Source organism: Armigeres subalbatus, chromosome 3, assembly GCF_024139115.2.
Source record: "Armigeres subalbatus isolate Guangzhou_Male chromosome 3, GZ_Asu_2, whole genome shotgun sequence".
NCBI lineage: Eukaryota > Metazoa > Arthropoda > Insecta > Diptera > Culicidae > Armigeres > Armigeres subalbatus.
The window spans coordinates 341,529,650-341,548,104 of record NC_085141.1 but is presented as its reverse complement, the minus strand read 5'-3'; the positions used below and the strand labels follow the sequence as shown (position 1 = coordinate 341,548,104).

Genomic DNA, 18,455 nt, shown 5'->3' with positions numbered 1-18,455 from the left:
TTAATTTTGAGCCTACACTCAGCCAAGAAAACTAGTGATAATCATACAAACATCTTATGTTTTTTTGCTATAAGAATTTCTTTCAAATTTTATACGATTTTCTTATGAACTGTGTGTTATATGATTGATAATGATTTTCATAAGATTGTCTTATGAAAATATTAAGTTTTTTTATAGCCCATGAAGGAATTCATAAGGGAATCTTATGAACATCGAACATTTTTGCATATGAGGTTCATAATATTTTCAACACGATTTTTAAATATGCTGTGCTCTCTCACGAGATCATAAGGGAAAGAAATACAGAAATCGATGCAAATCGTCGTATAATTATATTTTTCTCTTTAAGGATTTGATCGGATTCGCAAATTAAAATCAAATTAAACTTAAATGAACAGTTTAATCATTTTAAAACCAGCTCGAATAGTAAGATTTTTTTGCATCGAATAATTTTTGTTAGATGTTCCATTGTTCTCGTTGAGAAGCACTAGCCGTTCTTATAACCACGTGATTGTTCATGATTCGAACTATAACTTTTAGGTTTGATTTGATTTTAATTCGCGAATTGAACCAGTCTAAGTCGTAAAAAGTATCATTACATTGGAAGACACTATATGCAATATACAAATATGAATAATTCCAAGATCATCTGATTCATATTCCGTTGAGATGGTTTATCACACAAGGACCGTTGTTTAATCGCCAACTATGTTTGTGATTTGTTTAATCATCGGTTATTTTCCTCCTCTGCACTCGAGTAATGTTTATTAAATATCGTGGATAATGTTAATTATGCTTTTTCCGAACTCCGTGTAAAATAAATCTGCGATGAGGACCTCGATGAGAACTATGCGTCTACCACACATTCCGCCATGTTGACTTCTCATTTCATAAGATTTGTCTTATGAGTTTTTCACATCAAGAGTGGTGATGAAAATCATAAGAAAACTCTTATGTTTTATTTTTTCTACAAATAACTCCTATGAACTTCATAAGATACAAAAATGAATTCCATAACAGGCAAATAATTATCATAAGAGACGCAATGAAAATGAATTTGGATTATTTATTCACGCTTCATAAGACGAGGCTTATGATGTTCCTAAGATAGTTTAGTTGAGTGTAGATTTTGAGTTGTTCATTCAAAAAAAAATTAATTCTGAAACGGAGTTGCTTTAATATTTCGTTTATTATTGTATATCAAATATCCATAAAATACATTATCACATGCATATTGCGAATTTTATAATAAAATAAACAACCGATCTTCAAATAGCCACTGAGATGTCGGCGTTACGATGTGGTATGAAGAGACGTGCATTGCCGAAAGAAATATATTCTCCTTTGGGGCCACCGACTTCTGCTCAAACCTCCTTGGAAACTTTATAATATATTTAACTGGATGATGTCGTATTGGTGAAGGTGGCAGGAGCTCTAATGCAACAACTTTTGAAGCTTTTTGTCACACGATGTTTTCAAACCTTGTTCCGAGAGATTTGTGATTGCCCTGAAAATATTAAATGAACGTCTGAACTAAAGAAGGTTTTGATCTTGACATTTTAATGCTGTCCAATGAGCAGCTCAAGTAGCTCGAAGTTGTTCCCGTCCTGCTCGTTCTTTTTGTCAACAAACGAGCATGAGCGTGACAGGAACAACTTCGAGCTACTTGAGCTGCTCATTGACAGCACTTTGAAAGTCTATGAAAAACTATAGCTATGAAAGTAAGAATAGTGCTGTCCAATGAGAGCTTGAAGTAGCTCGAAGTTTCTGCCTGTCCTGCTCGTACCTATTTGTTAACAAAAAGAACAAGCAGGACGGAAACAACTTCGAGCTACTTCGAGCTGCTCATTGGACAGCACTAATATTGTAACCGGGAACCTTGTCGAAAAAGTTGTGCTTCCGTTTCTTCGCATCGTATTTTCCGATGTATTTTCTTAATCCGTAGAGAATGCTGCAGCGAAAGAAAAGAATTAAATATTTATTGCGCTTTTTGCACTTTATAAGAGTTCTGCGAGATTTTTTTTCTCACAGTCATCTTTTTCTCACACTCAATACACTCAAAAAAGTTTGATTTTCCGTGTATAATATTTGAGTGTGAGTGCCCAATCTGAAAACAAATAGACGTCAAATCATGGCGGGAATCGATTTAGTGTACACGCTTACATGTGACTAACGAGTAATGGGTTATAATTGGATAAATTTCAGTAACAAAAATCGATCAACCCGAAAGGAGAGTGGGTGTGAGAAAAAGAAGCGGGCAAATCACAATAGGCGAATTCGAGAAGGATCCAGTGACAGAGTGCGCTGCGAGTGTTTGGGAGAAAAGTCGTCAGAAGCGATTATTTACATTCAAAATCAAATTTTCTTCATAAAATTTACTTCACTTTTTGGTATATGGACACATGTTTTCCACAGGCAATGTCTTCTTACAGTCTTTAAGCAGCTGTTGAAGACGAATCCCACCCAAATAAGCCGCGATTTAAAAATCCGGGAAATCATAACCAAGATAGTGCGGTGGAGGCACTGCAAGAGATGTGCTATTTAATCGGAAAAATCATATGTAAGCACCCACGGGATGGAAGCTCATCCCAAAGAAAGCAAAATTTTCTTCCAATTTGCGACTATTTCAGCTTTCATAAATGGTTGTATTAACCAGAAAACGCGAAAATCGTTCTCCCTCTGTATGCTGCCAATGCACTTTTTTGGCCAACGACACTTTTTTCGTGGTTCTTGTGACGACCACCAGATGTCGAAATGATCGATGAGCTTTACTCAAATTCGCCTATCTACACATAACTCTTCAAATTGGTGAAATCGGCAATAACCAATTTGTTTAAAGCTTTACGGAATTAAAACTTACATGAAGTTCTATCAGCGATTGTTGGACATCTTGAAATTTTCACTATGAACTCAAATTTCAGTTCGGGTTCGATTTATACCGAATGAGTCAAACCAACTCAAAATAATAATTCTCAGTTACTCATCGTTTGACGACTCTGAAGAAGTTATTATTTTGAGTTAAAGCCACTCAATTTTGAGTTCAGTCGAACGAGCGTGAAGCTCGTCCGACCAGCCACTGAGAAACCAAACTATCCAAAATCAAGTTTAAAAGTACTCAAAATCAAGTATTATCAATTCAGTGCAAATCCGAATTATAACCGCTAATGAAGTTGGATTTTTCTCACAATTCATACGTTAAACCTAACTTCGGAAGTGGTGCGCTGTTTTCATTTGGTGATGTGCTATACAGCGCACCACTTCCGAAATTAGGTTTAACGTATGGATTGTGAGAAAAATCCAATTTTGATAGCGGCTATAATTCGGTTTTCTACTGAATTTATAATATTTTGCGAACACATCACTTTTGGATATTTTTATGTTTACACACTCAGTTCAGCTCGGCATTTTTTGATTCTTTTATTGTCGGCGTAGCACCAACTTAGAATTCGGAAGTCGGGACTTCCGAACCGAACTTTCTTCCGAAGTTTTATCTGTCAAACTAATTGATGCGTTGTTTAGCGCATCTTTAGGTGAATCCAGCGCACTACTTCCGAAGTTAGGAAAGTTGCCTGTATCTGGAGGAAAATACAGCTTCGGTATAAAAGTCGTTCTAACTTTATTCCGGATAGACAATACCGAGATCCGCACAGCCGAGCGCTCAGTTCGTGACTTTTAGCTGATGTCTCAGCTGGAAAAGTAATTTTCTTATTGCGGCACTCAAGAGTGCCGCTGTAATTATACGTCATTTCAGCCGATATCTCAGCTGTTCACCTTTAACCGAGATTTGCACAGCCGAGATCGGTGAAAAAATTTAAGTGTGTACATTGATGGGTATTGCCCGAATAAAAAATATTATAGAAAAACAATACAATATATTGTAACATTACTATCAAAAACAATAAATTGACCATAGATTATACTGTAGCTAAAAATTCCAATCCAAATCCAATCCAAATCCAATCCAAATCCAATCCAAATCCAATCCAAATCCAATCCAAATCCAATCCAAATCCAATCCAAATCCAATCCAAATCCAATCCAAATCCAATCCAAATCCAAATCCAATTCCAATCCAAATCCTATCCAAATCTAGTCCAAGTCCAATCCAAATCCAATCCAAATCCAAATCCAATTCCAATCCAAATCCTATCCAAATCTAGTCCAAGTCCAATCCAAATCCAATCCAAATCCAATCCAAATCCAATCTAATCCAAATCCAATCCAAATCCAATCCAAATCCAAATCCAATCTTAATCCAAATCCAATCCAAACCAAACCAATCAAACCAATCCAAATCAACCAAATCCAATCCAAACCAATCCAATCCAATCCAAACCAATCAAACCAATCCAAATCAATCAAATCCAATCCAAACCAATCCAAACCAATCCAAATCAATCCAAATCCAATCCAAACCAATCCAAACCAATCCAAACCAATCAAACCAATCCAAACCAATCCAAATCAATCCAAACCAATCCAAACCAATCCAAACCAATCCAAACCAATCCAAACCAATCCAACCAATCCAAACCAATCCAAACCAATCCAAACCAATCCAAACCAATCCAAACCAATCCAAACCAATCCAAACCAATCCAAACCATTCCAACCAATCCAAACCAATCCAAATCAATCCAAACCAATCCAAACCAATCCAAACCAATCCAAACCAATCCAAATCAATCCAAACCAATCCAAATCAATCCAACCAATCCAAATCCAATCCAAATCCAATCCAAATCCAATCCAAATCCTATCCAAATCCAATCCAAATCCAATCCAAATCCAATACAAATCCAATCCAAATCCAAATCCAATTCCAATCCAAATCCTATCCAAATCTACCCAGGTAACCATTAAGCACTTTAATAAGCCTTATATAAACCATATAATAACTTTTCAGTGCTTATAAGCTATATAATTGATTTTCAAGTGCTTATTGGCAGTTTAAACTTTAAGCAGTAATAGAAGCCGTATATCGGTATATAACGCTTCGATGCAATGCTGATCAGCCCTGTTTATACAAGCTGAATAAGCCAATTATCATTTCTAATTTAGAGCTACAATCTATGACGTTTAAGTGCAATCAATAACAAGAACGCATAGAATTTCATAATCTGTCTCTTTTACTCGCATTTGAAACAGAGATTGTTTTTAAACCTGTGATGTATGCCATTCCGAAATAATTATGATAACGATGATTAAATATCATTTGTATAGAGAAAGAGAACTACAGCATGTTGCAAGGAATATGCCTGATGAATGATTAATGAGCTGTAGATTTATAGCCTATTCAGATTGGGCCGAGGATTGGGCTATTTATGACTTTGTTAAGTGAGAGGGTATCCAATTATTACGAGGTGTTCAGACTGCAGCAAGATAATATATCTTGACGTTTCCATGTTTCCTCATTTGCACGCTAATACAGGGTTGAATTCAAGGAGAGTTTTAAAATTTAATTTGCGAAATCAAGAATTTGTGTGGCGACAATCGAACATTTTTCTCTGAACAAAGTTTCTACGAAAAAAAAATATAAAAAAAAATATGAAAAGGGATTTTCGAAGAATATTTGAAGCTCTCATTAAGGATAATGAGCGAAGCTACATTCATTAGTTGGGTGCGCCGTTCTTCGGGGAATCAGACTATTCCTCAATTTATTTTTAAGTTTAAAAAGTATTTTGATTCTGTACTATGATCGAACGGAGATTTGATAGAAAACTTTAGATACTTTTGGGAATTCTCACAAATAAATAAAAAAAAGGACGATTGGACCAATTTTCAAGAAATATTATCGAACTAAAATGTATTTCCACCAGTATCTCCATGTATGAAGCTGGGTGGGGCGGATAGAATCGATATGGTTGTCAAACTGAAGCCAAAATTTTCTATTGTGCCGGAGCTAAACATTGAAGATTGTGGTTATGTTCGTTTCTGATCTAATATTGAGAAGTATTGTTATTATTTTGGGAAAAAATAAAAATAAACTTTGTTTGAGTTTTGTATTCTTTGTAACAAATATTCTCACATTATATTTCGAGTGGAAAATTAGTGGGAATGCAATTAAAAAGGACTCGTTACGAAATTTCACGAGATTCAGCAGCTGATTGGAGCATCAATGTATGTAAACAATCGTAAAGTCATGTAGAGTCTAGCGCATTTGTGCGCCCTCGTGCAGCGTGGAAAGAAAAATTCGTAGAGCGGGAAATGTTTGACAGCCAAGTAACTGCAAAATAATTTAGTTTATGGGAGTGATTTCAAAATATCCCTCTGCTCGCTTGAGCGCAGAAAAGCGGCTCTATCCGCAGCACCCAGGTATGAAGGGCAACTCAGCAATTTAATTTTTTTTCAAAAATGGAAACTGAACTATTGCGTTCTACTCGACAATCAATGATACAGCTTCTAACAAAATCGAATCGTGTGAATGTGATATAATTTAAACTGGATTTTGGATGAATTAATGCATTACCAATCCATGTTTTATTTAAGGTTATTCTACTTTATATATACATCCCATTCAAATCGTACAGTTGTCCCACGTGAAAAATGTTGAAATCCAAAGTATATTAAGCCATTCAAGGAGCAGAATTGAAACAATTTATGAAATCATGTTTATTCATCAAATATATTCGTTTTACAAACATTCCTACGCAGTGTTGGTAAAAGCTCAAAATATCAAAACTCATGGATGATTCAAATCAAGCGTGAGTTGAAACGCACCCAACTCAGCACCTATAAAAACTCATGGATGAGTTGAATCATCCATTTGAATCATCGTAGGTTTTTCCTTTGTTCTCCTTCGTTAAAAACAGTGAATTAACATTTGTCGCATAAAATATTAGACACTCTTTTATGTATAAGCAGTAAATTGCCCCAAATTGATTTCAAATGCGTTTTTAAACCAAAATGATTTTTGGCAAATGAGTGAAATGATGCGTTTTAGCATGAAAAATTCAAGCGTGATGTATTCCTTGGAAATCGCAGACGATTTCGTTCGCGCGGGAGCGCTCGTTGATTGAGATTTATGAGTGATTTTACCAACATTGTTCCTACGTTTTAAATTGTCTTCCGCATTGGCCCTTGAACTTTGAAAATTTATCCGATTTGTTCTATTAAATCTAGGTTTAAGTTAAATACTTCATGTTAATTCTAGAGAGCATCTGTTTTTTAAACAATTCATGTTGAATAAGTGGAGAATAAATAATTATCATCATTATTTTTCATCATATAAAATGCTTTCCACAAAACCATCACAATCCGAGTTATTCTCCAGCGCTCAGAAGATTTCCATCTAACATGCATTCGACCCTGCTGCGACAGAAAGAGCATGACTGTCAACTACGAAACGAAATGAAAACAGAGAGAATTTTCTCTCTGGCAAAGAGAGCGTGACGCTTGTCAGTTTAGTTTTGTTGAATTTCTCCCTGCATCCCAGTTAGAACGAAAGCTCTCTCGTAATAATTGTTCGTAATAAATTCTTTATGACTCTTTTCAGCGGGTATCTTTTGACAGCGCAAAATGTATGGAATATTACGTAAATAATGACATCATAAAGCGTATTTACCCTGAAACGTCAATTATTATGTCATTAATGGCGTAATCTGAATAGGCTATTAGTCTAGAGCGATATTTATTATTTATCACTTAAATAATGCTTTATAAATACTAGAAAATTTCCATGTAAATTAATTACAGATTCATCATGTTTTCATATTTATGTTACCTCGCCCTTGATATGGAGGCAAATAGGTAGAATCCTTCAGTTTATTTACCCTTCCCAGACACACATCAACTCAATTCTTTGGTGGATCAGATGGCAAACTCATCGGGCAACCAAAACCATATATATATATATATATATATATATATATATATATATATATATATATATATATATATATAAACATTGTTATTTGAAATAAGTTTGCGAAGAACATGTTAGTGAACTGAAATACATCAGACTTTATGGTGTGACATGGATTAAAATATCCATATTGTGAAGCACACGAATCGAATATGTATTTGTTATGAGCTCGGTTATGAGTATTCATGGATATGCATATAACATCGTGGTGTATATGGAATGAATCATGACATGTGCAATGACATTCGAACTGAATTTGCGAAGAACATCGCTGTGATGTGAAACACATCAGACTTTATGGTGTAAGCTGATTTATATTTATATTTATTTTTATTTGTTTTTAAACTGTGGAAAATACATTTTGTGTTTAGTTTTCTTGACTGAGATTTGGAAAACCCTTGCAACAGTATATAGTTCTATGCACAATTTGTTCAATTACATTCAACTTAATAATTTAGCTATGAAAGGAAAATGTTCTTATGAAAAAAAAACCTTCGAATTTGATTTAGTTTAAGAAAAACATAAAGGGAAATGGAGTATTCTACTTATAAACTAATATCACAGCGAGCTAAACTGCCAGTTCTTGCAGTAGCGGGTTCGTTGACGATGAGCAGCTTAGGTTGAATTTAGGCAGCAGTCTCGTAAACCAATCGTTCAGTTGCTCGACTCCAGCAATCCTGTGGACGTCCACCGTTGGATGGGATGGTTCAAGATCCAGTATCATCTTAAGCAGTCGGTTTTGCTTTACCTGTATTTTATTCCTGTGGCTTTGGGCGCAGTTATACCAGGCTGGAAATCCGTAGGTAATCGTTGGTCGGAATACGGTTTTGTACAACAAAAGTTTAATATTTTTGTCTAAGCGCGATCTTCTTTTCACGAGTGGATAGAGTGCTCTAGTGAGCTTGTTAAATTTCTTGATGCAGTTGTTGGTATGCAGTCCAAAAGTTAACTTTTTGTCCAGTGTTAGTCCTACACTCACGTAAAAAACCTTCCGAAGTTTATTAGTTTACCTTATGAAAATTAGCCACAAGGAAACGGTTTGAAATTCATAAGGTAGCCTTATGAACCAGCATGAACTTTGGATGAACCAGGTTCATAATAAACATATATGTTTATTTTATGTTTGCCTTACTAATTTCATTAAGTAACCTTATAAAATTTCATAAGCTTGATTTATGAAATTCTTACGATATCAATATATTTTTACCCACTTTTAAACATGATTTGTTTCAATAAAAAAAATAAGTTATTTCTGTGAATAATTCAAGACAAAATTTTCAAAACGACTTATCTGCTTTTGTAAACAAAGATTCAAACGACGATTCAACGAATCTGATAGCTCTCCCACGCAAACCAATGCCATCAACAGGTAGCGGAAACCTTCAGCTACCTATTGATGGTGTTGGTTTGCGTGGGAGAGCTATCAAATTCGTCAAATCGTCGTTTGAATCTTTGTTTACAAAAGCAGATAAGTCGTTTTGAAAATTTTGTCTTGAATTATATAATTTCATTCAGGGAGTTTCAATAGATTCTCAACTTTATTATCATTTTGCAAAATACGTACAATACAAAATACAAATACATTTCAGTGCCGAGTATTCCGAGTTGAAACTCAGGAGCTAAATCAGTGAAAGAACGTTGATTAGCACTGCAGTATCGGCCGAGGAATTTGGCTATCCATCTCAAATTCCTCCACGATAAGTAGACCAGGTGCTATAAATATGATTGGGATTTATTATTCATAATATTGGAATAATATACTCGCGCATACTCACTCATTTCCTTGCAAACTACTTAAACCGGCTTGATAAAGTCGTTCCAGATGCACAGACATCAATTCCCACATTCGTGTCGATAGTGGGCATCTTCCACTGATTCAGGCGAGATTGTTGGCTAGTAGAACCGGTACCAGCATCGTTGCCTCCAGGACTATGGTAGTATGTTGTTTACCTAGCTCCATTTCCGACAAGTTATTTTGAAGATTAGTAGAGTAGTGTCGTGACCGGACATCCTCATTCCGCGCTTCCATGTCGCGAATAATACCACCTGCGATGGCTCGATGCTCCAACCAACAGAGAGCGCTATGGCTCGAGTATGGCTTGTTGTCGGAGAGGAGGACTTGTTCAGGATTCAGGAAGCACATCGAATCATGCAATCGGAAAACGATCCAGGAATGTATGGATTCGGATTCGGATTCGAAGAATTCTGCTTGGTGAAGAAGGAACAACGGAAGAAAAGTTGTGTTGGAATTTCGTCCTCATAGAACAAGAGTCGAGTGTCGAGATTGCCGAAAATATAAAAGGAAAAGGTGGATAAAAAATCAAGTTCCAATGCATTTGTTAACCAGTCCGAGACCCAATCATGATGTACAGCTTCGACTAGCGATTTACCCTATAGGGTAGTGGCATATATGCCATTAGCCCACATTATTAATTGCTTCCACGGACGTGCGAAGAAGTTTGGTGCCAATTATGCACACCTCTCCTATAGTCCTACCGATCGAACGTTCCAATCCGAACAGTTAGGAAACACCCATAAAATGTTTTACTGTCTTGGTGATAGTGGTAAGAAAGCGCGCCGTGAATAACGGAATGCCTGTCCTAGATCATAAATATCCTATCCTATCCGACTGATGAAAATCGTAGCTGCTTTGCTCTATTATGACCAACTTGAAAGTCTAGCTCATTCGGAAGACTAGTGGGGTAAGTTTATGCATTTGCTATTAAGGGCTTAACTAGATATACATTTTAAATGATTCACGGTAGTGTGAAAAATCCGTCTATCATGGGATGGGAAGCATTCTCTGCTCCCTTGCCACACTTGTCACACAAAATACATGGCATTCAAGCAGTTGGCGGCCATTAAAAAAGCTTTCATTTAATAATTGTGGAATGCTTATAAAACACTAAGTTGGAAAGCTAACAAAGTTCCAGTTGGTACGTAGTCATTGAAGATGAAGGTGTCCAACTTTTTAGGATAACAAAATAGTTTTATTTGAAAAGGATTCACAAAAGCAAAACACAACTCATATTCCTTTCAATTTCACCATTTGATTGTAACTTTTCAGATTCGTTTGAACAGAATGGATTGAACAACAACATGCCTGGCTGACCTAAATCCTTTTAACAAACCATTGAAAAGCTATCTCAATCAGGCTCCTCAATCAGGTATCGGTCCATTGAATTCGAGAGCGGAGTGGGTGGAGATATAGCTGGCATTTTTTATGGTGGTAGAGCTGCCCAGAACTTTATCTGCCCAGCCATCAACCCTACGACTGCATATGTTGGCCTAGCAGATCCTAATGCCTGTCCAAGCGGGATATTTCGGATATTTGAATCATCAAATCCTCAATCAATCATTAGCACCGCAGATCCTTTTCTTGTTCAATCAGATGCTGAATAACATTGAGGTGAGTATTTAAATAGTATAACTGTCTTTGTTGTTCACTTATTTATGCCTTTCGAATTTTAGCAAGTACAAGTTACGCAGAATAATTTCCAACGAGCTGGTTGTGCCCTGCCAACAATCATAGTCGATGATTCCGTTAATAAAGCAACAAATTGATGGATTGCAGAAACAAATCACCCACAAAAAGTTATCTTGAACAAGCATTCTGGAAACATCAACCACCTGGTAAAAAACTTCCGTCGTGAACTGAATGATGTAACTGTCGCCTCAACTGTCGCGACCGGGCATCCTCGTCTTGCGGTTCATAGTCGTGAATAACACCACCAGCGATGGCTCGACGCTCTGACGAATAGAGGGCGGTGCTATCCGTTTACCCATCGTCGGAGTGGAGATTATGCCGGCCTCTGGGTGTTCCATCCGATTATAGTTCTAGGTCCCAATGTTGACACCGCCTCTTCCTTCCTTCGTTCCGACGTCCGGCTGCCGAAGTTGTGCTTTCCGCAATCCGTCAATCAATTCAAATCTTGGAACGTCGAGCCATCGCTGGTGGTGTTATTCACGACAATGAACCACGGGACGACTATGCCCGTTCGCGATAGTTAGATCATTCAGTTCACGATGAAAGTTACTTGCCAGGTGGTTGATGTTTTCAGAATGCTTGTTCAAGATTACTTTTTGTGGGTGATTTGTTTCTGCAATCCACCGATTTGTTGCTTTATTATCGGAATCATCGACATTTGATTATTTGAAGAGCAATCAGCTCGTTGTAAATTATTCTGCGTAACTTTAAGTTGCTAAAATTGAAAATGCATAACTAAGTGAACAACAAATGTAGTCATACTCACCTCAATGTTATTCAGCATCTGATTGAACAAGAAAAGGACCTGCGGTGCTAATGATTGATTGAGAATCTGATGATTCAAATATCCCGCTTGGACATGCAATCGGATCTGCTGGACAAACATACGCAGCCGCAGGGTTGATGGCTGGATAGATTGAATTCTGGACAGCTCTACCACCACCGAAAACGCCAGCTATACCCACTCCTCTCTTGAATTGAATGGACCGGGACCTGATTGAGATAGCTTTGCAATGGTTTGCTAAGAGGATTTAGGCCAGCCAGGCATGTTGTTCTTTAATCCATTCTGGTTCTGTGTAAAAAGCAATATTGGAAAAATAATGCATCTATAGTGTAAAGATTTTATTCAATATTGCATTGTTGTAGTTTATTTTAACTTTAAATTTAAGATTTAAGTTATTTTATGTGATGATTCATAAAGAACGTAGTAAAAAAATAGTATTTATGACCGCCTACTGCATGAATGCCATGTATCTTGCCTGCCCATAAATCCATAACAGTTCCATGAAGATAGGTAATCAAGCAACATGGGACTGTTTTACATTTATGGGCAGTTGTGTGGCCAAGGATGTTATCGATCATTTAGTAATCTGCCTTCGATCATTTAGTAGTTTGTCCGTAACTCATTCCAGAGTTACTCAATTTCAAAATGTGTTGTATGGTGTACATCTAGTGCAAAGGTTTTTCTACAACTCTGCCTAACAGTTCGTTGTTTGAATTTCACTAATAACGGAGCTATATCGCTAGTAGCAGTAACTTAGACTAAATGATTGCATGTTTTGTTATCACTTAGTATAAGTATATAAACTAGCACCGCAACTCCTTTAATAGTGGAATTCGAACATCGACCTGTTAAAGAGAGTTATAGAAAAAAACTTCGCACTAAAAGTCCACCATACAACACATTTAGAAATTAGGCCGGTGGAATGAGTTATTGACAAACTACTAAATGATCGAACGCAGATTACTAAATGATCGATAACATCCTTGTGTGTGGCAAGTGTGACCAGGGAGCTGAGAATGTTTCCTATCCGAAAATATGTTAAGACGGATTGTACACACTACCGCGAATCATTCAAAATGTATATCAGATTCTCTCCTTTAATAACAAATGCACAAACTTACCCCACTAGTCTTCCGAATGGGTTTGACTTTCAAGTTGGTCAATGGTCATCCAGCAGCTACGACTTTCACCAGTCGGACAGAAGACAGCACTCTCCATGACAGGCACGCCCTCGTGATACGCTATCTTACCACTAGCAAAACATTCGGTAGGCGTTTCAGAACTCTTCGAATTAAAACATCCGATCGATAGGAGAAACGTGCATAATTGGCACCAAACTTCTTCGCACGTCCGTGGAGGCAATTAACGCATTGTCGGCAATACCGAGACTCCGTAGAACAGTTTTATAGGATTCAAGATACGCTGGTGTGGGTGGGCTCCTTCATCAAGACCTTAGGGATGAATGACCGCCTGAGTTAATATCCCTCAAAAACAAACCATCATCATCATCCTTCATCAAGCAGAATTCTTCGAGTCCGAATCCATAATATATTCCTTGATCGGTTTCCGATTGCTTGATTAATTCCTTTCTACTATGACGCTGATGCTAAATTTTTCGACGTTGATCAAATTTTAACTGCACGCAATACAGATTACACTCTTTTGGTTTTCTCCGCCTACTGTGCAATTTATGATAAATTTCTCGGCAAAACCTTTTAGGATGGTATTTTGCATTTCATGACCGTTGTCTGGAGATAAATGTCGAAGCGTACATTTAGTCACATTCATATTTAGTAATATCAAATTCAAAATTAAACTTACCGTTTCAGAAATAGCCGCCAAAAATTTAGTTTTGATGATCTGACATAGAATCACCAGCAGCAGATCAAATATTCCACACTTGTTGCAAGGCTGCTTCTATCTCGGCCGAGATCTCGGCTTTCAATGAGCATTCCTAATTCGGCTAACTCCTATTCTTGAAGGCAGTTCAAGTGGGTGAACAAACTTGGGATCGGGTTTACTGATGTTCTTTAGCTAGTGATCCGAGGTGGGATTATTTTATGTGACAGTTAAGGAATTATTCATCAGCTTCTTATCTGTGACTTCTATCCTCTGGTAGTTGCCGCATATGAACGGATTTGCTGGAAGAAGCACAATTATGGTTAATGATAAGACGAAAGTTTTTATGTTGAAACAAACAGTGAACCCCATCTGAATTTAATCCCAGCATTTATTGACTATCTTCTTACCTGTATCCGATACCAGAAATTCATCTTAAACCGTGAGATTTGCTGCTGTTTAGCAAATTTTTTTTGAAAAAAAAAAATAATCGGTTGGGAATGAAAATCAATGACAATTGACAGTAATATTTTCCCATGGATGAACACTGCTCCATAAGACTACCTTATGATTTTGATTCATAAGGATAAACATTGAAATTCATAAGGCATATCTTTGTAATTAATACTAATGATTATGATTATCATAGTAGCCTTATGAAGCGACTATGAAATGAACTTCTGGTGTTTCATAAGGCATAACTTATAAAATTCCATATTTTATTTCCGCCAGTGTAGATATACTGAACTTTCTGACCATGGAATGTCGATGTCTCCACATGTTATTTCATTCTGCGGCATATACCGAGGACTTCGCCGACGAGTAAAGAAAATTGCCTGACATTTAGCTGGATTGGTCTTGATTTTCCATTTACGCTGATATTCAAGAATAGCATTTTGAGCTCTCTGAAGTTTTTCGATGATCTCTTGTGGTTCCCGATGGGAAGCGAGGAATCCAGTATCATCGGCGAAGAAATAGTACTGGACCCCGTCAACCTTGACAATGTCCGCCGAAAAGATGTTATACAATGTGGGGCTCAGTACAGAACCCTGGGGTACTCCGAACGGTACACGTTTGTGTTCGGATGAACACCCTTTTACAGAGACTTCAAAAGTTCTGTCCTTCAGGAAGCTCCGTATAATTTTTATGATTCGAACTGGGAAGTTTGCCTGGAGCATTTTATACAGAACCGCGTCATGCCACACCGAATCATAGGCTTTCTCCACGTCTAACAAAATAAGCCCAGTAGAGTATCCTTCCTCAAATCTTTGCCTCACTTCTTTTACCAGTCTTGCAGTTTGGTGATTAGTGGAGTGACCTTTTTGAAACCCAAATTGCTCATACGGTATGATGCGATTGGTATCCAGGTGACTTTCAATGCGAGTTAAAATGATACGCTCAAACAGTTTACTTATCGATGAGAGTAAACTGATTGGTCTGTAATTGGACGGTAAGGTGGCATCTTTGTTTGGCTTTGGAATTGCAACTATTACTGCATGTTTCCATTCTTGTGGAAAGTAACAGAGTTTGATACAAGCAGAAAATAGTTTGGAAATAAATACTCTTGCTTTCCGCGGAAGTTTCTTGAGCAGACAATTTCTAATTTTATCAATTCCGGGAGCTTTTTCGGCTTCAGTTTTCGAATTATTTTATCGACTTCTTTTGGTTGTACCAGCCAAGAGTTGTCGGTTGGTACAACTGATTGGTCAATCTGTACGATTGAGTCTTGCACGATAGCTGCAGTGATAGGATCATCAGCGAGCTGGTTGTCATGTGACTTTTCAAAATTTGAAGCTAGTAAGTTTGCTTTTTCAGCAGGGGAAGCAATCAAGAACTCACCGCTGCGAAGAGGAGGGCTGTACTTACAGTGGTTTTTTAAAGCTTTCGTTATACGCCAGATCTTGTTGTCTCCTCGTTCTAAGGACAGTAATGTGCTTTGGAGTTTGCTGAAACGTGTCCGGGTTCAGTCGTAGCGAATTCGCTCGTTCAAAGAAGAAACAATCTCCTTCAGTATGGGATCCCTCGTTCTCATCCAATTGACGTCGGCGACAATTGCGGAGTCGAATTAGTTGCTGAGTTTCATCTGATATGCGGGCAACTTCATATGGCTGATAGACGGCTACTGGAACGGCAGCTGCTTCGGCTTCAGTGATGGCGTTCTTAAGGTGAGTGAGGCCCGCATCTACTTCATTTTCGGTGTTTATATTGCATATCCGCGGATCTGTCAGGTTTATTTTTGCATTCATCACTCTCTGGAAGGTAATCCAATTAGCTCGGCTGTAGCAGCGAAAAGTGTTAATTTGCTCTTCAGTAAATTCAGTAAGTGTGACCTCAAATGAAACTGGCAGGTGATCCGAGGAAAGCTCATTGAGAGTCACTGGCTTGGTCATGTTGAGTATGTTATTTGATAACACTAGATCAAGGGTAGACGGACGCCCTCTACCATGAGAGAGGAATGTAGGAGTGTCCGGATAGTGCACGGTAAAACCACAGTGAGTAGCTTCTTGCAAAAGGAGATTTCCGGCTCTATTGTTTGTGGCGCAGTTCCACTGATTATGTCTGGCATTAAAATCACCAACAATGAGGAAGGGGTCAGTATGGTTCGAGAGGGCTCGGATGTCTTGGCGGAAAGATGACCAGTCAGAACCTCGTCTGCTACCCGGGAAGTAAGCAGCAATGATGTTTAATTTGTGCTCGCCAAAGGGAATGGAAATACCGACCGTTTCGATTACTTTACTTTTTGTTCGCAGTTCCTGGAATCCAATTTCCCTTCGTATTGCTATTAGAACGCCGCCGCCTCTGTCGGCGTCGTTATTTGTGCCACGATCAAATCGGATGCAACAATAGTTTGGGTGTAGGAATGAAATGTTGGGACGTAGCCAGGTTTCTGTAACTACCGCTACATCTATATTGTGGCTTTGGAGAAAGTCAAAAAATTCTAGTTGCTTGCTTTGAATGGATCTACCATTTCAGTTGACCACACGTAGAGGGGACGAGTTAGGCATTATACACATAGAAATTGCTGTTGTTTACTGTTGCAGCTTTGCTGACGCTAGAACATTTCTTCCGCCAAGCTTAAAAATTCGGAAACGGTGAACAGCTGGGAAGTTGACTGACCACTGGTCTGTGGCCTAGGGCCTTCCAGCACCTGTGCGTAGGTGGCACGTCCGGTGATTACTCGGTTGCTGCCCTGGGTAGTATTCGATGTGGCACCGGTAGATACACGTATCGGACCAGAGTACCTGTTCGACTTTTTAGCCACTCGTTGACGATGGAAATCCAGCTGTTTAATATAGTCTTTGCGACTTGGGCATCCATGGAAATTAGCCGTGTGGTTGCCACTACAGTTTGCACAGCGGACACGATCCCGGTCGTTACCTTCCTTCAAAGTGGCCTTGTTCGGGAGACTGCAATGTGTTTTCTCCACATTTCACACACAGTGGGGCGACATTACAATTTCTCAGCCCATGCCCAAATTTTTGGCAGCGATGGCACTGCACCACGTCATTAGGCCGCCTAACAAAATATCTCCATTTCACTATCACGTTGAAAAGGGCCTTGACTCGTTGCAGCTCAGGTAACTTTACGGTGTTTTTTTCGAAGTAAAGTAGATACAGAACACTATCTTCGGGGCCGTGCTTCTTCTGTGAGAAGATCTTCAATTCCAGCGGTTGAATGTCAAACGAATTAAGCTCTGCTTTCAGCTCTGACAAATCATAAAGCGACAGACCAGATAGAATAATTCTAACTGGTTGTTTATTTGATGGAGTGTACGAAAAAAATTCCGTGTTAGAATCTTTCAAAGTTTTTATGACATCATCGAAACTGTTTTCTGCATTCACCGTAAGCTGGGTGCCAGACTTTACCGCTTTCATGTGGTAGCTGCTTTGTGGAATATTCGCCAAGTTGAATAATTCCCGAATGTGTTTGGTACCTTTGTTGATAATAGAAATCGGAGGTAGTCTGTTTCCCTTTGCTCTGTTAGACACTGTTTTCTGCTGCGTGTGTGCGTTGTTCGGTCCGGCGCTGTCCTCGTCCATGCAGGCTAGGGATTCATACACATTGTGCGTCTCGACCATCGGTTGTGTCAGCTGGCTAGAGCTGCTAGCGGAAGGTGGCAGGTTACCATTCGAGTACTTTCGTCGTTTTGCTTGGTCACGGTCTGCGTCGTTCATCGTTGAGGTTAGGGATGGCTGCGACGAATTAGATTTATCATAGGCCCGACGGATAACTATGTTGGATCCACCGTCGGATACATTATTTGATCGCGCGCGATTATCTTTGTCCACTTTTATGGCTAAGATAGTTAAATTATCGATAAGTAAGTTTTCGAAGAAAAATTTGGTAAGCTTCCTAAGAAAACGTCTACTCTAGCTGAAATGACAGCTCGAACTGAGTGTAAGCTGATTGAAAATATCCACATGCCAAAAAACATGAATCGAACGTGTATAATATTATTTTTATGAGTATGAGTAGTTTTG

General features: G+C 38.2%; 1 protein-coding gene across 1 annotated transcript; it reads right to left on the bottom strand.

Moving 5' to 3' along the window:
* Positions 1–8,403: 8,403 nt before the first annotated feature.
* Positions 8,404–18,353, bottom strand: LOC134221933 (uncharacterized). Its single transcript, XM_062701097.1, has 2 exons — positions 17,841–18,353; positions 8,404–8,653 (listed from the first exon to the last, which is right to left on the bottom strand). Exons 1-2 carry the CDS (start codon positions 18,147–18,149, stop codon positions 8,609–8,611), a joined length of 354 nt encoding a protein of 117 aa, XP_062557081.1. The 5' UTR covers positions 18,150–18,353; the 3' UTR covers positions 8,404–8,608.
* Positions 18,354–18,455: the final 102 nt, after the last annotated feature.

Bases quoted from the DNA above. Each gene is read 5' to 3' on its own strand.
- LOC134221933 (XM_062701097.1), bottom strand. From the start codon at position 18,149: ATGAACGACGCAGACCGTGACCAAGCAAAACGACGAAAGTACTCGAAT. The intron at 8,654-17,840 runs GTAAAGTCTGGC...ACGGATTTCCAG, and splicing joins GCAGCTACCACATGAAAGCG to CCTGGTATAACTGCGCCCAA.